General features: G+C 33.1%; 1 protein-coding gene across 1 annotated transcript; it reads right to left on the reverse strand.

Moving 5' to 3' along the window:
• Positions 1–13,242: 13,242 nt before the first annotated feature.
• LOC114280575 (protein FAF-like, chloroplastic) lies at positions 13,243–15,843 on the reverse strand. Its single transcript, XM_028222960.2, has 2 exons — positions 15,620–15,843; positions 13,243–15,416 (listed from the first exon to the last, which is right to left on the reverse strand). Exon 2 carries the CDS (start codon positions 15,356–15,358, stop codon positions 13,685–13,687), a length of 1,674 nt encoding a protein of 557 aa, XP_028078761.2. The 5' UTR covers positions 15,359–15,416; positions 15,620–15,843; the 3' UTR covers positions 13,243–13,684.
• Between the last annotated feature and the right edge of the window lie 8,205 nt (positions 15,844–24,048).

The following is a 24,048-nucleotide window of genomic DNA, read 5'->3' on the forward strand; positions in this document are numbered from 1 at the left end:
GTCAGAAAGCACAAAAACTGGTGTTTGTATATTGCTCAGAACAGTGCGTGCCATTCCCACGTCTGGAGTTAATCGAGCGCCACCCACAGCTGGTTCATCCCCCGATCACATCACATTATCCCCCAAGTTCACCGTTCCAGTGCCGATAGACTTTGCTGAGCTCGGCGGGAGGATGACCACGTTGTCAAATAGATCCTGTACTTCATGGCGAAGACGGAAGCAGTTGTCGATAGTATGGCCAGTTTGTTGATGGTACGTGCAGTACTGGGTAGCATCATGCGTAGCCGGAAGAGGGTTCAGGAGAGGCCGAGGCTCAAGGGGTTTGAGATGGCCTTATTCAACAAGGATTTGGAAAGCTTTGGACAAAGACATATAGAGGGCATGGAAGACCCTCTGTCTTCGGGGTAAATACTTCGAGGTTTGTGGATTTTTGCTGGACGCACCAGTAAAGGGATTGGCAGGCGCTGACTGGATTTGCTGATTTCTTCCGAGCACGGGATTAGAGCTGAAAGGAACATTCTTGGTACAATGGCCCTTCTCCCGGCTTGCCCCTTGATTCAAACTGCCCCCAACTTGAGTGGCAAAAGTATCATCCATAGTTTTTGCAACCACTGCAAGCACTTGTTGTTTGTTTAGTCCTTCGGCCTTCAAAGCCTCAACAGTCCGTTGAAGGTGTTCATGGGGACCAATGCTTGCCCCTACCTTGTTCTTACCACCTGCTTCTCCTTTGCCAAGGGTTTGGCTTTCTTCAACTGCAGCCAGTCCCAAGATTGGGGAGCCTTTTGTCATGAAATTCCCGGTATGTGGTGTGGTTGATGACGGAGCCAAGACTCCAAAGGCCAGATCTGCCACAGTTCTTTGAATATCTTCGATCATCCTCATCAGCTCAAAAGTAGTGGGTTCATGGGTTTGGGATGATTGGGGTTCAGATGCACCCATCATACATAAGTCTATGCTTTCCGGGATAAACACCTCAGGCTTGGGTAGATGGGCCAGGGTGATGTATACGCTGGGGTCGTAGGTGGATGGCAGTATATGGATGAGGTTGAGATGTAGAGGTGACGGGTCAGTACTAACCTGAGGTCCTTTTGGTGGAGCTAGGGTCTCTTCGTCAATAAGATCCTGAATCTTATGACGGAGGCAGATGCAACGGTTCGTATCATGACCGTGCTGTTGATGATAGGCACAGTATTTAGCTGGGTCATATCTTGGTAGAAGAGGGTTTGGAAGGGGTTGGGGTTCTAGAAGTTCTAGGTGCCCCTCTTCTCGTAGCTTTTCCAAAGCTTGAGAGAGACTCATATAAAGAGGATGGAATTTTCGGGCTTGGGGCCGAGTTGAAGGGGTTGATTTTTGGCCATTGAAGGAAGTGGTAATGGTGTCTACTTCTGAGCATTTCGTAGCTGTGCTACCATCAGTAGTAGCATTGGAACTACGAGCAACATTCCTCTTCAACAGCTCATTATCTTCTGCAAAGATCCCTTGTCGGATGGAATCCTCGATTTGAACCCCCATTCCATGAAGGTCTGGAAAGGTAAACAGCGGTAGTACGATCATTTTCTACAATAACATGCCATGTAAATTCCGAACAATCATCCTGATCTGATCTTTGTCGGAAGGCCTTGTAGTCATCATTGAGGCCTTTGCTCTCCATCTCGTCACGAATTCTGAGAAACCCTCCTTTGGTTCTTGGTGGGTGACTTCGAGATGATGAGTTGTGACCTCAATCTGTGTGTTGTAGGAGTATTAAGCAATAAAGGCCTCAGTCAGCTCTTCCCAGTTCCATTTCACGGAGTCTTCCAATTTCGCATACCAGATTGCGGCTGTCCCAGACATGGTTCGGCCAAAGAGAGACAACTTCTAAGCTGTGGTCAAACCCATTGGCCTCAAGATATCAGAAAACAGGTAGAGGTGCACCCTTGGGTCTCCAGAGCCGTCAAAGCGATCGATATGCGGCATTTTAAATCTGTCCGGCAGCGTCATAGCTGCGTCGGTATACCCATCCTCGATGTTCAGGATGGACTTTACTCCCTGAGATTTCTTGAACATCTTTTCAAGCTTGCTCAACTTCAACGCTGTATGGTCTATCTCGAACTCAAAGGGAGAGTCCGGTAGGTTAATTGGTGCTTTAGACAGTTGGGGTAAGATTGTGGGCGGAGCCGGCCCTGTCGGAATGCCCGTATCTTCCTGGACATTTATTGTCTCCTCGGATGCTGGAACTCCTGGTGGGAGAGGGGCTTGGTGTGAAGCAGATGCTCCGGTTTGCTGTTGCAGCCTGGCAATTAACTCTGCCTGTTGGGCCACTACTTCTACTTGACGTGCAGCCACTTCTGCCTGGCGGGCAACATCCTGTTGCATAGCCTGCATGGTTTCTTGGAGCTGACGCATCATGTCCTCCATAATAACTGAAAATTGCGGATTTTACTGGACAGGTTTGTATTCCCTCTCTGAAGTGGAAGCAGATATCTCAACCCCAACTGCGCACAGGTGAGGTGGATAATGATCGCTAAGCTGGACACTGTTGAACTGGTGATCTGTGCCTGACTGGCCTTTTTACCCTGCCTCTGGCGAAAGAACACTGATTTGCCCTTGAACTGAATCTCTGACCTGACAAAGTCTATCAATACAAGTCCGGTGTACCCGGGGGATATTGAAACCTTCTGAAGCTATTATTCCAAGACTACCTAGCAAAAGAGAAAACAGGCAGCATCTCAGCCCATTTTTGACAAAACAGATATGAGCGTAACTGAATGACTGTGCTCTCTACCAAATTCTGATCAAAAGTCCGCCTGTAAACTGATACCCTCAGGTAAAACTGATTCTCTACATACTGATGCCCGCAGGCCTGATACCTAGACTTGCAAACTGATACATGCATTCCTGTAGAGACACACTCTGACAGCACATAGTAAGCAAGTAAGAGCCAAAACACCCCTATGTTGGGGTAGGGTTTCCCTGTCCTATTTTGTCAGGAGCTAGGGTTTCACTACGCACATAGCGGTTTCAAACAGCCTATCGGGTAAGCAACCTGTCCTAGCTTGGAATGGTCACTATGGATTCCGAATATGCACTAGGTCGAATGGTCAAAAGGGTGCCTCGGTAAAATCAGGGTTTGTGTTCCCATACTGGCAGAGCCCGCAACCGGTCAGCCTTGTGGCATGCTTTGACAAAGCAAGCCTCCGGCAAACCGTTCAAGAATAGCAGATGCCAAACACGGTGTCCTAGGCGCACCAATGCACATGCAATGCAAAGAAACACATAAGTGTAGTCAAAACAAGATATCATGAGTTCGAGTCAAGTTCTCTAACTCCTCAGTAGAGTCGCCAGAAACTGTAGATGTCCCCGAACGTCCCGGAAGGGAAATCCCCCATTTTGTTCATATTGGGTTCACTACAGTTTAGACTCAAATTGTCACGGTTCTTAATCTGAACCAAAGAGTCTAAATCCGGCAAATCGTTTTGAGAAAAAACAGATTTTTAGAAAAGAAGTGTCAAACATGGACTGCTTTGCCAGATACAGAGTCGTCACATAAATATTTTATTTTGGGAAATTTAGGAAACCCTGACTCGTTGCCTAAGGCCACGTGTCCGTCATCACCAAAGTTGTCTCGGCTCGGGAACTTGGGTACGATTGGGGAAGGTCACTTCATGAGCACCCCCACTCGCCCGATCAAAGATCGGCCTCCACTAACCATGATATCTAATTTTGAAAACATTATGTGTTCTTATTCCGATTATTAGCCTAGATTTACTATGTGATACGCACAACATACAAGTATAGACTGGGTCGCCTGAATTGGAACAAAACATTTCATGTTTGTTTTTTAAATTGGTTTGATGGTGCTACCCGCAAGTAGGCTAAAATGTGGATTTGCCACCCTCAGGTGGGCTTAGAAAACAAGATGATTTGCGACTGTCTAGTGGGTTTTAAAACTCGCATTTAATGAATTGTTCCAATTCGGATAACCCACCCTTCACCCACAGGCATTCAGGCAGGTATATCATATAAGCACATAGCCTCATGGTAAGCATGCTATCATGGCAGTCACTCACACACATGCAAGGATGCTAAAGCATAAAAGCTTACCTAGTACTCCAAGCCAAAACAGAAGTTGATTAGAAATCATGTATGATCCTAAATATAGAGAAATGCCTAATGCAACACATGCAAAATGCAACTAAGATAGGCTCGGCTATTCTAAGATGGCATATGAAATGCTACAGCTAACACGTATTCAACTTGGAATTGAAATATAAATGCAGTTAGTATGATGCGTCGAGCCCGGTACATGCAAGACAGATGAATGAATGCAAACATGCTATCATACTGTATGCTAATTGAAATATGCCCTAATCTAACCATCATAAGCTGGTAAATAAAAAGGAGAAAGACGTGGGGTTGGAAGACATACATCACACTCACGCACGCTTATTACAATTGTGCCCTCACTCGGAGGGTCTGAATAAATAGTACAGTCCGAAATGAATAATTAAATATTACAAAACCCTAATTAATTAACAAATTAATCTAGGAAAGCAAGTAAATTAGCAAGCAAGCCTATGGACTGCCTCAGCTCTGTTCCGAATGATGGGAGATGCATGCTTGAGTTGCCCGGCGCGGAAATCCATTGCGATGCCCCAGTTTGCCTCTGTTTGCAATTAATACTGGAATGCTGTGCAAGGCTTTAGAAAGCTGCTGATTTCTGATTTGTTGCAACAGAGAGCAAGAAAGGGGCATGGCAAAGTATTTTCACATATGTATGTATGACTACTCTTCAGGGAGCGTAGTCATCGATCCTCGTGCCACTAATCACGCATATCGATGCATGATGGCCGAGGAGTCGAATTGCACGACTCAATATGAAATGAATGCACATGAAAACACAACAAGATCTAAATTCCATCATGGGTAATCCGGAGTGTCGGCGACGGAGAATTGAGACACGTTCTATCACTCGGAGTACGAAACGTACCTCGTCTCCCGTGCTCGGGCTAACTCTTATCCTAAACACAATGCAAATGAGATGGCATACACAATGCGACTAATATACAACCTAGCATATGCAATGCTATGAAATGGCATACACAATGCTCGATGTAACATGGCATACACAATGCACTAACACGCAACCTAGCATACGCAATGTTATGAATTGAAAAGGCATACACAATGCATAATGGACTTACACCAACATGAGTGGACCTCAGCCACACTCACATCAGTAGCCGTAAGATGAAAATGAGATGACCGAAATGCGTGCACATATGCACGCAAACCGAGGACCGAACCTAAGGCATTAAATGCCACTCTACCAAAACATGGCAAGGGATGAAAGATGGCATACAAACATGTAATTTCCAGAGCTGAAACATGATGCTAAATGGTCTCGAAACATGGAAATATGGCACCCGATGCATAGAATAAGCCTCGAAACTCAAAACTAGTCTAATGCATTGAACCACAAGTATACAAAGAAAGCATTATTTGATCATGAAGTCTAAAGACAGAGCCAAGGCAGTCCCAGAACATGCACATTTCTAGTTTAGAGAATGGCCAAAGATGCTAACATGATGGACTAAAATAGCATGCAATATTGGCTATCAAGCATGGTTTACATGGCATGTATATGAAGCAAATAAGAACTCATCAAACCAGCCAAAAACAGTGAACAAAACATGCCAAAATACGCCCAAATAATCACTGAAATGCAGCCAATGCATGCAAAAATGAGGGGCTTCTTTGGAAGGCCATTCAAGGGGTTGTTAAGCACATATAAGATAGACACTTATTATGGCAAAACTAACTCTGGAAATGGACTATGACAGCCCTAAAACTCACCAAATTAGCCCTGAAATGGGTCTAGGAAACATGCAAAGAAAGGCCCCTTTGAAAGGCCTTGGATGGGATTGTTCTACACATGCATTGTAGACATAAAACATGGCCAAAAGGGCCTTGGACAGAACCAAGGCAGACCCCAAAACTCACAGAATAAGGCCTGAAACATGACTTCGAATCATGAAAAATAGGGTCCCTTTGGAAGGCCCAAAAGACCACCAAACAAGACAAGGAGAGAGGGGGTCACCTCCCTATAATTTTGGCCCTCAAAAATACATCTAAGCCACTGAAAATCCACTGGATTTCAGTGGCTAAGAGGCCAAACCATGGCCAATGCAAGTGCTCTAATGCATGGCCCTAATCATGAAGGAATGAAGCATGCATAGGGGAGGATGACCCCAAACAAAAAAATGCCCTTAATAAAACTTGAAGAGGGGCTTAAAATAAGAACTTTTTCAGTTTATGAAAACTCTCGAAAATGTTCACAAGTAGGGCTAAAATATGATGCAAAAATAACCCTAAAAAAGAGATAGAGGGTAAGGGAAAGTAGATGACCTCAAATAGCAAAGTGTCCTTAAACAAAGTTGAAGAGGGGTTCAAAATAAGAACTTTTTCAGTTTATGTCGAAGCCCAGAAATACTTGCAAGTAGGGCTAATCAATGGAGCAAAAAAATGCAAGTTTAAGGGAAATAGGCACTTACGGAGCAGCAAAGCTGGAGCTTTTGGACCAAGTTGGTGAAGCTTCAACCCTTGAAAATCAGTCCCAAAGTGCTGGAATAGATGGAGGAGGTGTGGTGCTAAGGGTTGTAGTGCAAATGGTCCAAGAAAACTAGGGTTTGGAAGCTCAAGTGTAGAGATATAGAGAGAGAGAGAGAGAGAGTTGAGAATTCTAGAGAGAGAGGAAATTTTTTTAGTGAGAGAAGAACTCAAAATGTTCTAAGTCTCCTAAGTTCTCTCTCTCTCTTTCCTAAATATGCTCTAACCTTCTAATATGAAGAGAATAGCTTCATCAACAAGCTTGGGTTGAAAAATATCTGATCTGGACAGCTTAAGATTATGGAAGACAGCTGAAGGGAGAATATCTATCAATTTTAGGCTTTCTGGGCATAAGTGGTCAGCCTGCCACCTTTTATGGTCGGCCTGCTACTTTTTCTGGTTTTTCAGGACAAAAAAAGGGTCTGCCGGAAAGAATGGTGGCCGGCCAGTGATTGGGAAGTCCAAAAGTGGTCGGTCAGGTGTCTAAATTGAAGCCCCGGAAGTTATCTTTCCAATGGCGCAAACCTTGTATTAAAATTCCATCTGTGCAAAAAGTTATGCTTGTTTTGGTGAAGTCACGCAGATTCGGTCCAACCGGGTTGATGCCCTACTTCAACCAACCATATCTCCTCTGTCTGGACTTGGATTTAGGAGATTCTTGAGTGAAAAATGAAGCCCCGGAAGTAAGCTTTCCAATGGTGGTGGCCTCATAGCTAGCATCCAAGTATGCAAATGAATAAGCCCGATTCAGCGAGGGCTGCTCGACTCTCTCCTACCCGGATTCGTGCCGAATTTCTCCCAAACTAGTTTCTTGCCTCTTCTCTTCTTTTCTTCAACGTCAAACCCCTAAGTAAGGTGTTTTGAAAGATTTTTCAAAGATTTCATCTCTCTTTCATTCATTTCCACTTTGTCCTTGCTCGGTTTACCGAAAAGCGCAACATTTAACGAAATGTGAGCCTCGGAACATTGTAGAAACTTTATTTCAAAAATGTTTTGAAAGAGAGGGTTTTAAGGTCTAAAAACCATTCAAAAATAGCTTTGGTCCAAAATGGGGTGTAAGGTTGGGACTTGACTCTCCTCTTATCAAAGAAATTGAACCTTTGCCCTGCACACCTTTCTCCACCATGTAAACCATCAGTCGCGTCCAAGTCTTAAGGGCGGTCAAAAATGGGGTGTCTACAAATACATACTTTTTAATTCCTAAATTAACAAAAATAAAAACAAAAAAAAAAATTAAAAATATTAAAGTTTCAAGAATAATGAGTTAGAGTTAAGATTATATATAATAAGAGTTTACAAACTTAGTTTATAAAGATGATAATATTAATTAATTAAGGTTAATAATTTATTATACTTATTAATATCATTAAATTGTATATATATATATATATATTATAACTACAATATATGTTGAAGCGGTCGGTTTCGGTTTAGATCGGTGTACAAGGTGCTTAAACCGATACCAAATCGAAAACCAAAAAAATTCAAATTTAAAAACTGCGCAGACCAATTCTTGTTAAAAAATAGACCAAATATAGTCGGTTTGGTCCGGTTCAATCGGTTTGGTCGGTTTTTTCGGTTTTCCTTACATCCCTAACTGAAGTGGTTAACTTATTGAGATTTAAAGTGATTTACCAATACAGATTCTAGGAAGGTCTTCTAATATTATATCACTCAATTACCTACCCAAAGGAGGTTAATTGAGTGTATTAATTTTAGAGGTAGTGTGAGCCACTAGTAAGGGAAATTTTATTGATTTTGAAAGAATTTATCTACCCAAAGGAGATAATTTCTTGATAAATCATTCTTGCTAGTTGACTTGTTTATAGGTGTTAGAATGTGTCTTATATATTTAGCCTAAAGGTATTTATATGATGATACATTTTGAAACATCTGACAGTATTGTTAAAGTTTATTTGCAACTATAATTATTGCCCATATATAATTAATTAAGATTATATTGAAGTTTAAATTTGTTGATTGTGTTCTATATATTCAACCCAAAGGTGTTTATATAGTGATACATTCTGGCACATCTGAGAATATTGTTAAAGTTTATTCGCAGCATATTCTTGTGAGATTATACTAATTGCCTATGTATAATTGAAAGTTGGAGTTGTGAAAATACTTTCTATATATTCAGTTTAAGAGTGATACATTTTAAATATTTGAGAATATTAATTGTGATTATGAGATTATTATTGTCTATATATAATTGAATGATATTATATTGAATTGAAAACAATGAAGGGAAATATTTTTATGAAAATCAAATTTACTCCATTAAAGTTTTGATTGTGAATCCATAAATGGATATTGACTTAGTTTTAAATCTAATGAATTTAGATGTTGACATACTCGAGAATGCACCTTCTTAACCATTTATATTAACACCTCAATATAGTGTAAAAGATTGAAATTATATTTAATGTTAACTATTTAAGAAAGTAGAGTTTTAGAATATCTACTAGATGATTCTTATAAGAAAATCTAAATTATACTCTACAATGCTCTATATAATACCTTCGACTTTTACAAATCATTATTTCTTTTCAGTGTTTTATGTTTTCCTTTTCAGAATATTCCGCAAATCTCTTTACATATTATTAACTCCAGTAAGAAAAATTCTTTCAAATTTTTGTGAGCTATGACACTCTTCTCACCTCTGGGATCTCCTCATTTGTTTCTTAAACTACTTAAAAGCTCTTGTGTTAATCAAAATTTTATTTTTGATCTTGTTTTAAAGAATGTTATTTTATATATTGTTCGTATGACAACAATTTAATTTTAATGTCAAAACTAAATAAGTATGATTATTTTTTTAATTTTTGTCACCTTGGTAATAAAATAAAATAAAAAATAATAATAATAATTGAAATAGATTTTCATTTATCATAAAGTGTGTGGGAGAAATTATTTTATTGATTTCATAAATAAGTATTGATGTTATGCATTTGTGTAATCTCATTTATGTTGAAAAACACACTGATAAAGTTTTTAAAATTATTAATTGAATATGGCTATTATAGTGAACATGATAATTTTGGTTAATGTGCATAACCTCTTATTAATTTTTTATAAAATTATGGAATCAGTTTAAATATATCATGCTTGTAACTTCAAGAGAAAGTTGAGTACTTGAGTTTCACAATTGGGCTCTAATAAAATGATGAGGTGTAGGTTTTAACATGTTTAAATTATACAAGTTTTTTGTGATAAAATATTTTTAATTGATATGTATACTTGTGTATACTTTACATATGGTACTAAGTTAAAAATATTTTAAAACACTTTTGAATTGTGAACTAGTAGAAAATTTAGTTAAAATAACTTTTGAGTTTGGAATTGTATAGAAGTAAAAAGTTTGTTGTGCTTTTGAAATTAAAATGGGACTTATTGCTATTTGTTGTTACTTTGTAAGCTGTTAATGGTTCTATTATCTTGGTTCTGACATAAAAATCTTTTAAGCTTAAAATGTGAAGTTTTTAGATTGATGAACAGTTTAAAGCTCAAATATATGAATTTTCCTGTGTACTTGTGCCTATTGTAATAAATTGGTCTGTTCATTCTCATATAGAGAAAGTGAGAGTGCAAGTAGAACCTGAAGTGTCTATTCAATCTGTTGATATAACTTGAACATGCATAACATGTACAACTCCTAGACATTCTCATACAGTTAAAAGATCATTGTGATCATATTATTTTTTTCTAAATGAGCAATATTAAGAGATTGAAGAGATGATTGTTACGTATGATGAAGATATTGGCGATTTGTAATATGGTAAATAAATTAGTACAAATTATTAATTAGATATGAGATCATGTTATACTTTTTTAAAAGTTTGAAATCTAATGAGTATTTTTTAAAGATAAATAAATAAATACAATGCTATTGCAAGAGGTTGTGATTTGAAAAGGGACTTGTCTTTACCATTGTCATAAAGATAGGTTTATAATGATTATAGTGGCATTGTGACTTTTTTTATCTATTGCTTCGCCAAACAAAATAAATTTGATTTGTGAGTTAAACAAATTTATAAATCAAATTTATTTATGGTTTTAAACAAATTTCTGAGTAATGATATTTAATTGATCACTAAATATTATTACTTGGCTTTATGGATAATACTGTTAATTTATACATATATCTCAAGGTCAGTGGGAGTAATTTATTTTTCTTGATCCTTTATACCGAGGGAATTTTACTTACTAGTAATAATTTCAAATTAATACTTGATGTGAAGATATTGTTGTTAATAAATTTTTGATATAAAATATCTTGATAAAGTATTTTATGTGTTTGGCATTGAGATACTTGAAAAATAATTATTTGTCTCATCTCAAAGAGCATACCTAGATCACATTTTTACTAAATTTAATATGTAGAATTGAAAGTTTTACATTACTCTTCTTAGTGATCGAGACTAATTAAGTAACATTCAGTATTTATAAAATGATTTTGAGAAAGAGTTCATGAGGAATGTCTCATATTCTAGTGTTGTGAGAGTTTAATGAATTATGAAATTTGAATTAAACTTGGTGCATATGCAATTAGTTTGTTAGACAATTATTATTTTAATTTAAGCATTGACCATTGGGTTGAAAGACATAAAGTGTCATGATATTTATAGAGAATTAAAGATTATACAATTGGCTATAGAAGAATTAATCATGTTAATATTATTGGTTGTATAATGTCGATTTTGGAAGTTGCTCAGATGATATATAGTGTCTATTACTGGTTACATTTTTTTTATGTTTGCATGAGGTCTTGTTTCATGAAAGATTTTCATAAAATCTCTTATAATTTTTCACTATACAAACATGTTTTAGAGTTCGACTTGAGTTATGTAATTAAAGAATTTTATTTCAGAGCTTGGAATTGTTAATTTCATTTCCAAACCTATAAAGATGTATTATGATATATGGTTTTAATTTTCTTTATGAAGAATAATAAAAGCTCTGATGGTAAATTTAAAGTATTTCAGAATTAGAAAGTTGTTACAAATGATATTTTTTATGAGCACATGTTATAGGATACATACTAGTTGATCCTCTAAATATAGGGCTTAGGCCAAATTTTAGTTTGCTAAATATATTGAGCATATGGGTACTTTACAGTTTTATGTGCTTGGTTAAAGAAATTTTTTACCCATGAATATTATCTATAGTGTATTTCAGTTAATAAAGTTTAATGTGTTTATTCACATTTTGTTTATAGTTATGTGTACACATAAATGGTAACTGTTATGTATGTATTCGTCTTATATGAACCCTTATAGTTATATTTAAATTTTGAGATATAAAGATTGACACTTTAATTTAGAAATGTATAATGCTTCGGTTTAGAAGTGTATATGGATCCATAAAGTATGATGCTTGGTTCAAAGCATGAAAGACCTCGGTTTAGCAGAATAAAAGCTTCTTTTGGAAGTGTAAAATGGAATAAAATTCCTTGCAGGGTCTTGTCAAGACCATACAGAGGAATGAATGTGGAAATAGCATGTTATATAATTTTTGAATCAATTATGCTGAAATTCCACACTACACTTTATCACATATAAGAATCTATGTTGGTGAGATATTAGTGTTTGTAATTGTGGAAGGTGTTATGTTGTTAAATATCATAATTATCGCTACAGTTCGATATTAATATTTCTCATTGAACATGATTCTGTGCTGAGATGTTTCTATTTTGAATCATGTTTATATGGTCACTAAAGTTGTTTAACTTGAGAGTCATTTTTTTCTTAAATTAGTAGTCAATGTTGCCTAAGTGAGAGAATGTAAGAATTTGTTGTAAATTAGGTTGTCATTGACTATATTTTGTTTGGTTTGTGAAAAACGGGTTGAACGTGATTTAGATAAATTGACTGATATGAGTCCAAAATTATTATTGTGATCCATAAAGTTATGGGACATGGTCCATCTTAGTGTGTTTATTATTTTATATGTGGATATGTGATGTGGCTATGTAAGGCCTATTTAAGTTATTTGGGTTCCTTAATGATAGAGCCTAGTAATTATTTTATTTAGGTACAGTCCCATCTTCTATCCTTATTAGGGTTTATATATATATATATATATATATATGTAGATCAAAGGGTTGTCAGCCCCATTGAAAAGACAACAAAAAGATTAGGAGAAGCAGGGGAAGAGCTGGTGTTAAGATTTTCCAATTGTGAATACCATCTTCTTTCAAGGAAGCAAAACTCAAGACAATAACGGAATCAAACGGTATGTATCTAAGTTTATATTTTAGTAGTTAATTATATTCGTAGTGTTTTGATTTCTAGTATATAGATCTTATAATATTATAATAACTTCATACTTTTTTATATATCTTTTCATAAAAAATCAAAAAATACACTTATTTAGATTATCTAAAACAATCCTCAAGTAAGTTAATAGAAGCACAAATTAAATTTTACCAAACACCTCAGGATTCATAACCAAGTCTGTTTTGTTGTATGGTGTTTCAAATTGAAAAGTGTAAAACATATATTAATGAGAAATATCTATCGCACTTGTAAACCTTAAACCAACCAAGACAAGAACAAATCAAGGATTGATCATGATGTTCCCAAAATTAACCGCAAATGGACCGGAAATGACCCTAATTGAAATCCCATTGGCTAGGAGTTGCAAAAGTTATGGAAAAAGAAAAGGGTACTCCATTATATAATAATTCAGAGACAGACAAGCCACTCCGCCCAAGTCAAAGATGGTGCCAAGATTTTGTTCAGCTACCAATGACCACCCCCCCCCCCCCCCCCCCCCCCCACACTTATAAAATTACATATATATGTCACACTGTTAAAACCATCTCTCTCCAATTCTTTGATCACCTAAAGCAAAGTATTCTCTCTCTCTTTCATGTTTATTTGGCTACAAGAGATTGAGAAAATATATAGTAATTAATAACAGCAATGCTATCAACACAAAAATTAAACGCAAAATATGTCAAAAATACACTCAGATAATTATGAGGCTCATACTATGAATCTCACAACCGAGTAAGTGTTTATGACTCGTTATGCGTTTAGTTCTGTATTCTTAGCATTAGTCAAATAATAATGGATGGGATGAAAATGGATCAAGAGGAAGCAATGGTACAAGGCTCCCATATCAAAAGTGACCTCCTGCTCTCCTTGCAACCCCTCAACAAAGGAACCAAGTAATCTTCCCTATTCCTTCTCAAGATCACCATCTCTTGTTCAGTTGGCTTGCCACTTGATAGAAAGACCTTGTTGTAGTTGTTTTTAAGGGGTGGGCATTGTTGGGTGATTGGGTTGTTGATCAAGTTGGCCACAGTAGGTTTAGTCCTCCAAAAGTATTCATAAGCATTGAAAGAGGTGGCGGTGGTTGTAGTCGGTGATGATGAGGGAATTAGCCGAGCCACACGTGTTGGCCGTGGAAGTGATTGTGCTAGTGTGGTTAGAGGTGGTGGACAACCCTCCTCCTCCTCCATCTCCACCAAATTGACTGCTTCATTGAACTTCTTAGTAGTCCATGTTGAGTTGTTCCTATAGTCTAGGCCCAATAGCTCCTTCATCATAATTGCTGACCTATGAACATTTATTGCCCCACTTGACAACTTTGGTGCTTGCTCCTTCACAATTCCAATCTCTTTAGTTCCAATTTTGTTCTCAATTTTCTCCACCACCACTTCCTCCTCATCCTCTTCATCATCATCATCATCATCATCATCATCATCATCATCATCCTCCTCTTCATCTTCCGCTTCAATTATTTCATTTTCTTCATCTTCATTGTCTATTTCTTCCTTGAAGTTGTCAAACACTCGTTCGATTTCTTCAACTTCATAATCATCATGATGTTGACCAATGATTTCATCGCGATTTGGTTCTTGTGAGGCAAATTCGAGGATAAGGCGTCCACCCTGGCGGTGGGCGCGAAAGTTATTCTTCAAAGGAGTGGACACGGCTTCAAGGACTAATCGCCCATTTTCGCGATGAGATTGCATGTGAAGGGATGGCCCATCACCATGAGCGAGGGAAGGAAGTGGAGGAGGGAAGGAGCTAAGACCCAATTTCTTACTAGTAGAGTAGTCGTACTTTTCAACTCGCAATTCCTCTATATCAAAGGAATATTGCAATTCTTTTTCTTGTTGTGGTTGTTGGGCTTCTTCTTCTTCTTTGTCCTCTTCTGCATCACCCTTCTCTGAAGACGGGTAGGAGGAGAACACATCGGAGCCAGTCTCCGATCCAAGACTTTCGGTGCATACCTCGAGGCTTTTCTCGCTCAAGGTGCTCGCAGATCTCTTCACAAGAGGATGAACATAAGGAGGAGGAAGCTCGGTTTTGTCCTCGTTTGCCTTGTGCGATAGAATTGAGCTCCAAATACCAACTTGACTAGGCTTTTCAATCTCCTCCTTCTTCTGAGACTTGGATTGGATAGACCTCCACACCTCGTCTTGTCCGGGGCTTTCAAATTCTTCTTCTCCCTCCTCCGAGGAAGACGAGTCTGCCACTGCAACTGAGACCGCAATCGCTTGAGACGAAGCGATCTTTTTCATGGGGGAGAACCCATTTTGAGCCAACCATTTCTTCGAAGACATGTCTGCTGAGAGAGTTCTTCTCAGAGAGGAACCTTTGGTTTGTTGGTGTAGTTGTTTGGTGTCAGATCCAAGAATTGAGACTATGCCTTGCTTCTCAATTGCCATAGGAAGAGCAGCCTCTTCTTCAAGCTTCTTCAACGGTGAAGAAGACAAGACAAGTGTAGTAGTCATGCCAACTGTACCTGACATATTCTCTGTCTGGTGGTGACTGTGAGAGAAGAGGAGTGATAAAAAAAAGAAAATTTCGCTGCACAAAGTTTGTGAATCAATTATTAGAATCAGACAAAGAAAAACCCAAGAAGGAAATTGAAAAAGCTTGGTAAACAAACAAAATCTCAAGTTACAAAGCTTTTTAGGAGACAGATAGATAAGAAGTGTGTGTGAGTGTGTGTGTGTGTGTGTGTGAGAGTAAGAAGTGAAAAGAGAGAGATGAAAGATGTGTTTAATTACCTCAAGCAAACAACAACAGCACCAACAGTGGGTGCAGAGTTGTTGCTGGCGAAGTTTTGAGGGTTGATGAAGATGAAGTTGCTTTGAGGAGGCTTTGGGGTGTGTTGAGGCTTTGGTCGATGGCAAATAAAATGGAGAGTGTTGGGGGTATTTGTAGGGAGCCCAATTGTCTTATGGAACCACGCCTGTGGGATAAGGATCTTTTGTCGTGATTTTTCTATTATATGCTTGATTTTAAAATTGAAATAAAATAACTTTTAAACAATATCACGTGTTTCAACCATAGAAAATACGGTTTATATTTAATTCTTATACGATGGGTGAGTCTATGTTCTAAATAGGGGCGGAGGCAGCACGGCCAGGGGTCACGTGTCTCGCCTTGATTTTGAATTTTTATTATTGTCATGTATGAAATGTATTTTTTTTTTTTTCTTAACATGTTCTTTGGTTAAGGATTTATTATATTGTTCACAACAAGTAGTTATTTGATATTTTAGAAACACTATGTGGTAACGAAAAATATTATAGATTAGATATAATAAACTCATTATTTTCAAGTGGTTGACATACCACTTAATGTGATTTGTGATTTTCTATGTTTTGAACATCACATAGGTAATGTCAGATGATACTCTAAGACTGTTTAATTATTTTCATTCAAAACACATCATTTATAAGCAATGTCATCTCTTTAATATTTTTCTGTCAAATAAAAATTAAATAGATTTTATAATAATTTGTGCTATAAATGATGTGTTTTTATTTTTTAAAATTAGGAATTTTGATCCATAATTTTTTTTGCTAAAATTACAAACTTACATCATCATCCCACACAGAGTTATTCCACACTATTATAGAATTTTGATTTATTCTTGTTAATAATGAATATGTAATTTTTATGTTTAAATTTATCTCATAAAATTATGATTATCTTAATGTTGCTCATGATTTTTTTTTTAAATAAAAAATTATAATTAATAAGTGCCCCTCTGACTTAATTTCTTGATTCCGCCACTGGCTCCAAATAAATCTAAATTATAATTTTTTTTTTTGTTATTATTGGCAAATGAAAAGATTTATATGAGAATGAAAAAATGACTGCACGAATTCACAGGACAAGAAAATGAGCTCTTGGTCTTTGACATTTCTATAACATTACAATTTTTTTTCTTTTTTTCTTTTTATTTATCAATTTATAACATTTATCACTATTACATTGATTGATTATTTGTTTCATTTGAGGGACCCTCTTACGCCACCATAGAATTGTTTTCTATCCATAATTTTTATCTTGATAATTGCTTTGGTGTAAACTCAAAATTAATATGATGTGAGTCATATTCACAATAATTATAATTTATAAATGTAATTTTGATAATAATTGGAGAAATATCACACTAGTGATGTTTGCAAAAAATAATTACCAATCAACAGTAAGCTTCATAAATATTAATAATTAAACAGCAGTGATTGGGAGCTCTAGTAGAGCTGCTCTAATAGCAGCTCTACTGAGCTGGCAACCAATTAAAAAAAAAAAAAAACAGAAAAAGACAAAATAGTGGCCAGAAGAAGACAATTTAATGCTAAGTTTAGAGGTGCTCTTTTAGAGCTCTAAATCAATTTTCATAATTAAAATCATAAAAAATTTCATGAGTTCGTAATTATTTTTTCAAATTACTCATGATTTGTAATTTCTCCTTAATAATTTTTGAAAGTACATAAAGACCTATTTGATACAAAGTTAAAAGTTGATAATCAAAGTGGAAAGTACTGTCAAGTGGTTATTTAAAAATTAATTACTAACTAATGAAAAAAGTTTTAAATTTACACTTTAATGCTTATAAAGTTTGTCATTAATTTGTATTTTTTTTTTAAATACACACTGACATGCAATTTTTGCATAATTAAATAGAAGTTAAAAGTACATTTATTCTAATTTTTAATAATTATTTAAATTATTTACATCTCATAAATTATATACAATTTATAATTGCACCAAACATATAGAACAGAAGTTTTGATGTAGAATGAAAGGATAGGAGAAAGGAGAATTCACAGGGCGAAAATGAGAATAATATCGAGGGGAAGCACAGAGCTCAGAAGTAAAATTTTTGCCAAATTGGTAAAAGCAAGGTGGGGATGTTGATTGGATGAAAATGGCTTAAAGTGGAAGCAAAGGAATCACATTCAGAACCCACCATGATTGGGCGGCAAAACCCCCCATCAACAAGAATGTACGTCCACAAATAATCACCACCCACATAAAATTAAATAAAATAATATATATATATATATATGTACTATATAGATATTTACTTATTATACATGTACATAACATATTTAAATATATATATATATATATATATATTCGAGATTATGGACGGGAGAGCTTTATTTAAGTTCGTAAGAGTTTATTGAAGGTCATGTTTTGATAATTTGATCAATTCATTTTGTCTCTTACCTTGAGTGTATCATCTATATAAAAGTTAGGTCGATTTCATAATCATAATATTATTTAATTTAATGTACTGTGTTTGTCATAAAAAAAAGAGACATCAATTATGTTTTTAAAAATAGACCATTCATTTTTTTTTTGACAAACACAATAAATTAAATAGATTACAATTATTGAATCGATTTAATTTTGTGTGTAAATAATATATAAAAAAATTTTAACAAAATAAATTATTCATATCATTAAAATAAGACTCGTAATAAATCTCATAAGTCTAGACAATGTTCTCCAATTTAGTTTTTTTTTTTTAATTTATTTTTTTTTTACCATGCAATATGTTCGTAGATTAATAAATTAAAGAATTATAGACGTTCTATCGATTCAAATCCTAAACTTCTAACCTTCTTGTTTCAAAAGACAACTATATAGGGGTCTTTTGAGAAGCAGGTTGGGTGTTTATTTTAGTTTTTCAGAGCCAATTTATGCCTTTTAGCTTTGAAAAAGTTATTTTGGACTGTTTGGTTAAACTTATTTCAAACAGCTTCTGATTCTAACAGCTTATTTTAACTCAAAAAAATTGATTCTGAGAAGCTGCTCACCCCCTTGCTTCTGATTATCAGCTTCTGCTGTGGATATGTTAATTTATGATTATACTCTTAATTTTTTTTATTTTGTATTTTTTAAAAAATTAAGAAAGACTCAAATGGACTATACATTATTATTATTATTTTTTATGAGAAATGTAGGCAAACAAAAAATAAAAAATAATTGAAAAAGCTATTTCACAGCTTATTTAACAAACACTACTTAGCAATTTAAATCTATAATTCAACAGCTATACCAAACAGATTAACAACTTCTGATTAAAGTCATAATTTATAATCTGTTAAGCCGTGTTTGTTTCAGCTTTTCAGAGCCAACTTATGCCTTTTAGCTTTGAAAAAGTTATTTTGGACTGTTTGCTTAAACTTATTTTAAACAGCTTCTGATTCTAACAGCTTATTTTAACTCAAAAAAATTGATTCTGAGAAGCTGCTCACCCCTTACTTCTGATTATCAGCTTCTGCTGTGGACATATTAATTTATGGTTATACTTTTAAATTTTTTTATTTTTTATTTTTTTAAAAATAAAAAAAGACTCAAATGGACTATAAATTATTATTATTATTTTTTATTGGAAATGTAGGCAACCAAAAAATAAAAAAAAAAAGTTATTTCACAGCTTATTTAACAAACACTACTCAGCAACTTAGATCTGTAATTCAACAGCTACACCAAACAGATTAACAACTTCTGATTAAATTCATAATTTATAATGTGTTAAGCTGTGTTTGTTTCAGCTTTTCAGAGCCAACTTATGCCTTTTAGCTTTGAAAAAGTTATTTTGGACCGTTTGCTTAAACTTATTTCAAACAGCTTCTGATTCTAACAACTTATTTTAACTCAAAAAAACTGATTCTGAGAAGCTGCTCACCCCTTACTTCTAATTATCAGCTTCTGCTGTGGACATGTTAATTTATGGTTATACTCTTAAATTTTTTTATTTTTTATTTTTTTAAAAATAAAAAAAGACTCAAATGGACTATAGATTATTATTATTATTTTTTATGAGAAATGTAGGCAAATAAAAAATAAAAATTAATTGAAAAAGCTATTTTACAGCTTATTTAACAAACACTACTCAGCAACTTAAATATATAATTCAACAGCTACACTAAACAGATTAACAACTTCTGATTAAAGTCATAATTTATAATCTGTTAAGTTATAATCTATAAGTTGTTTTAACAGCTATACCAAACGGGGCCAATCCACTTTTCAGATTATAACACACTTCCCTCTCTCATAAAAAATTGATTATAATCAATTTTTAATCAAAAAAATTAATTATAACCATCTTCCTAAAAAAGCCCATAAATTACTTAGGCTAATTATCTTATTTTCTTTCAATTCAAATTATGGATCACAGGGAATCCATAGCCATATATATATATATATATATAAGTGAATAAGGGAATAAGGGAATAATGTGGGTGAAAACAATGGGAGGCGTCACGTCTATACATATATTATAGGTGGGACCCTTCATGCATAAGTCCTGTCGTCTCTCAGAGTGTGTGTGAGTGGTTTTTATACGTATGTGAAGCAAGCAGTCCTCCACTCGTACACAAAAGGTTATGATGTTGATCCCTTCAGAAACCACTCACTGTTGTCTCTGTCTCTAGTGGGTGTAACTTATTTGGGGTGTATTCCTTTTAGATTTCATATTTAATTTTCACCAAGTATTAATAGTTGACTTGTATAATATATGTGTTATTTTTAAAAAAAAGAAATATTTGATGATATAATATATATTATAAAATAATAATTTCAATTTCAATTTCAATTTCAATTTCAATTTAAAATTTAAATATGATTTTAATTATTTATTTTGATAATATTGACATTATCGTTCTATAAAATTATTACTTAAATATTTATATATATATATATATATATAAATTTTAGTTAAATTATTTGTGTATTCTGGTAATTTTAGTTCTATCATATTATAAAAATGTAATAATCATATAATAATTTTTTATGATATATATTAAATTATAAAATTATAAAATAAATATTCATTTTGATATTAAAAATAATAGTTAAATTAGAAGAAAAATTAGTAACATAAAATTAAAACTAATTTTAACTATTTAATTTTCTTTTATATTTATTTGGGAAATAAAAATATGTAGAAATATAAATCATATAAAATTTATTAAAAAATTAAATATAAATATGTTGTAGTTGGATTATCATATAATGATTTTATATAATATATATATATATATATAATTATAAGATTGTAAAATAACCACTCTTAATTAAATTAAAATATCAATTATATAAAAGAAATTCAATAACGACTAACCAAGAAAAAATCACATAATAACATCTAAATTCAAAAAGAAAAAATAATGCAAACACCTAAATGATAGATACATCACAGTGTATGAAGTGATTAATCATCTATAATATGATATTAAAATATAAAAGAACTTACTATTCAACCATTAAAAAAGTAACTCAAGTAGTAAATCCAAATTTTAGATGTTCTTCGAAAGTATCATTATTGTGTAAGTTTTTTTTTTTTTTTTCTTGTGAGTTGTGATTGTATAAAATAATGTAAGAAATGAAGTATAATTTCATATATATAATTAGTATAAAATTCCACAAATCAATAATATAGAATAATATAAAATTGATATTGGATATGAAAAAAAAGAAAAAAAAGTCCATTTAGCATTAAATTTTTTTTAATACCGTTGAAAGAATTAAGAGTGAAAAGCAAAATTTATATTGGATTTGTGAATTATCTCAATTTACCATGAGAAATATATAAAAAAAATATTTGTCAAATAGAGTCCATATAAAATACATAAAGTTAGTATAATTTAAATTAAGTTTGAGTTTATGTAAAACTTATATGTGATTAAAAAATACATGCTGACATGACTCTCTTAGAAAGAAGTAAGCATTTATAATATGTCACCTAAACTTGCGAAAAATACTATTTTTAATAATATATATATATATATATATATGATGTTACTAATTTTTGGGAGTTACGTTTGTGGATTCTATTCGAGATTTACTTGACCGTGAAATTAGTCGAAATACGCATAAGTTGATCTGGACACCTGATCATAAAATTTTTTAAAAAGAAATCCTTTAATTTTGAAATAAAAAAAATAAAACTATATGCACCAATCAATTAGTGTATTAATAAATGATGTGACATAATTTTAAAAGTTTTGTATCTTTGTAATTTGTATAATAGGTGGAGTCCATAATTTTACAGTGAAAATGTCATAATATATATTGGTATACTAATTAGTATGACAATTAGTGCGTGTAGCAACACTGATAAAAAAAAACTATAACTAATCATATCATTCTCAATAAAAATTGTATATAAATGTTATTGAGCAATACTACACATCATGAAATAAATATTATAAAAAAATTTATGAAACTAATTTAAAAATAATTACATGATAAATAATAAAACACTAAAAATCAATTTGAGGGTGAAAAATTTACATGAAAGTTTTTCATAATATTTTTTCATTCCTAATGTCTAATATTATCGATTACTGATAGAGGGAAGGAAGGGAGAGAAAAAGTGAGAGAGAAAGGCAGTAGTGGATTGGCTTGCGAGAAAACCAAAAAGGAAAAGTGGGGAAACCAGGGATGGATGCGCATTGTCTGCCTATAAAGCAAAGCTAATACCACTCAATCCGTCCAAAGCCTTATCTGCTTTGTTTTGGTTTCTAAAATTTACTTTTCAAAAAATTTTATTTTTTTATTTTTTATATATTTTATTTTCACTAAATTTTTTAATATTTTCAATATTTTTTTAATTTTTAGACACACCTAACATAAATACACTTAAAAAATAATTTTTATGAATTTTTTTTTAAAAAATTCGCTAAATACCAAAAATATAAAAATATATATAAAATTCAGTATATTTTTCATATTTTTGTATATTTATTAATCTTTTAAAATATTTTTTCACAAATATTTTACTTTTTAAATAGTGCATCTAAAAAAGTAAAAAAATTACTTAAAATTTTAAAAATATTCACTAAAAATAAAAAAATATGAAAAACAAAAGATTGAAACCAAACATATTGGTTGTTTTTTTTTTTTTTTACTCACTTCACCCATGTGGGTAGATTCATTATTCATTAACTTTTTTTAATAATCGCATAAATCTTTTTATAAATTTTGTTAACTAGTGTCTTAATGGTATTAATTAAAAAAATTTAAATAGTTTATTTTTATGACAAGTATATATATATATATATATATATTATTAAAAATAATATTTTTGTCATGCTTAGGTGGTACATTATAAGAGCTTATTTTTTTCTAAGAGAGTCACGTTAGCAAGTATTTTCTTAATTACATATACAGTTCTACACAAATCTAAATCTAATTTAAATTATACTAACTTTACCTATTTTACATAAACTCTATTTGATAAATATTTATTTTCCATATATTTTTTCATGATAAATTGAAATAATCTATATAACTTGGAATTTATGATCATATTAAACCTTTTCCAGGAAGGTTTGTCCCTCGTTGTTTCACGCTTGTAGTCTTAGAGGCACTCCCCGAGGATCTTCAGGTTTGCAATTTATACTTCTTGCAATTCTTAAATTTTATTCTCCCATAACCATAATGTATTTTTGTTCTGTGAAGTTGGTCAATATTTACCTTGGCAATGCATAAGTCTGAACCAAATTAATCATGACTGTCGCATTTTTATAATCTTCTCGACGCTAAAAAAAATTAATATATAACTAAAATTCATTTTAAGTGTAGATTTTATTATACAAGAGTTAAATTTAAATAACAAATAATCTTTCTCATAAAATTTTAAATATAAATTTTGAACCATTAGCTTTATTGTTTTGCTACAAATGAAAGGCTTAGACTTGTTTTGGAAATTTAACTTTTTTGAATTTGTTTTGAAAAAATATACAAAAGAATATAAAGGTGATCTGACCTAAAAAATCAAAAAACCACAAGGGTATTAAGATTTTTTTAATGCTAAATTGTCCCCCTTTTTTTTCTTATTTTCCCATGCATTATTGTATAGCCAATACTAATTCTATATTATGAATTTATCGTTTAAATTTTATAATGATTATATATATGAAATTATACTTCATTTTCTACATTATTTTATATAATCACAACTCACAAAAGAAAAAACATACACAACAATAATACTCTCGTTAAATTTCTAAAGTTTGGATTTACTTCTTAAGATGCATCTATTGTTTGAATGTTTTCATTATTATTATTATTATTTTGGGTTTAGATGTTGTTATGTGATTCTTTCTTAGTTAGTCGTTGTTAAATTTCTTTTATATAGTTGATATTTTAATTTAATTAAGAATGTTTACTTTACAAT

The sequence above is a fragment of the Camellia sinensis genome, chromosome 14, assembly GCF_055761805.1.
Source record: "Camellia sinensis isolate YWXY chromosome 14, ASM5576180v1, whole genome shotgun sequence".
Lineage (NCBI taxonomy): Eukaryota > Viridiplantae > Streptophyta > Magnoliopsida > Ericales > Theaceae > Camellia > Camellia sinensis.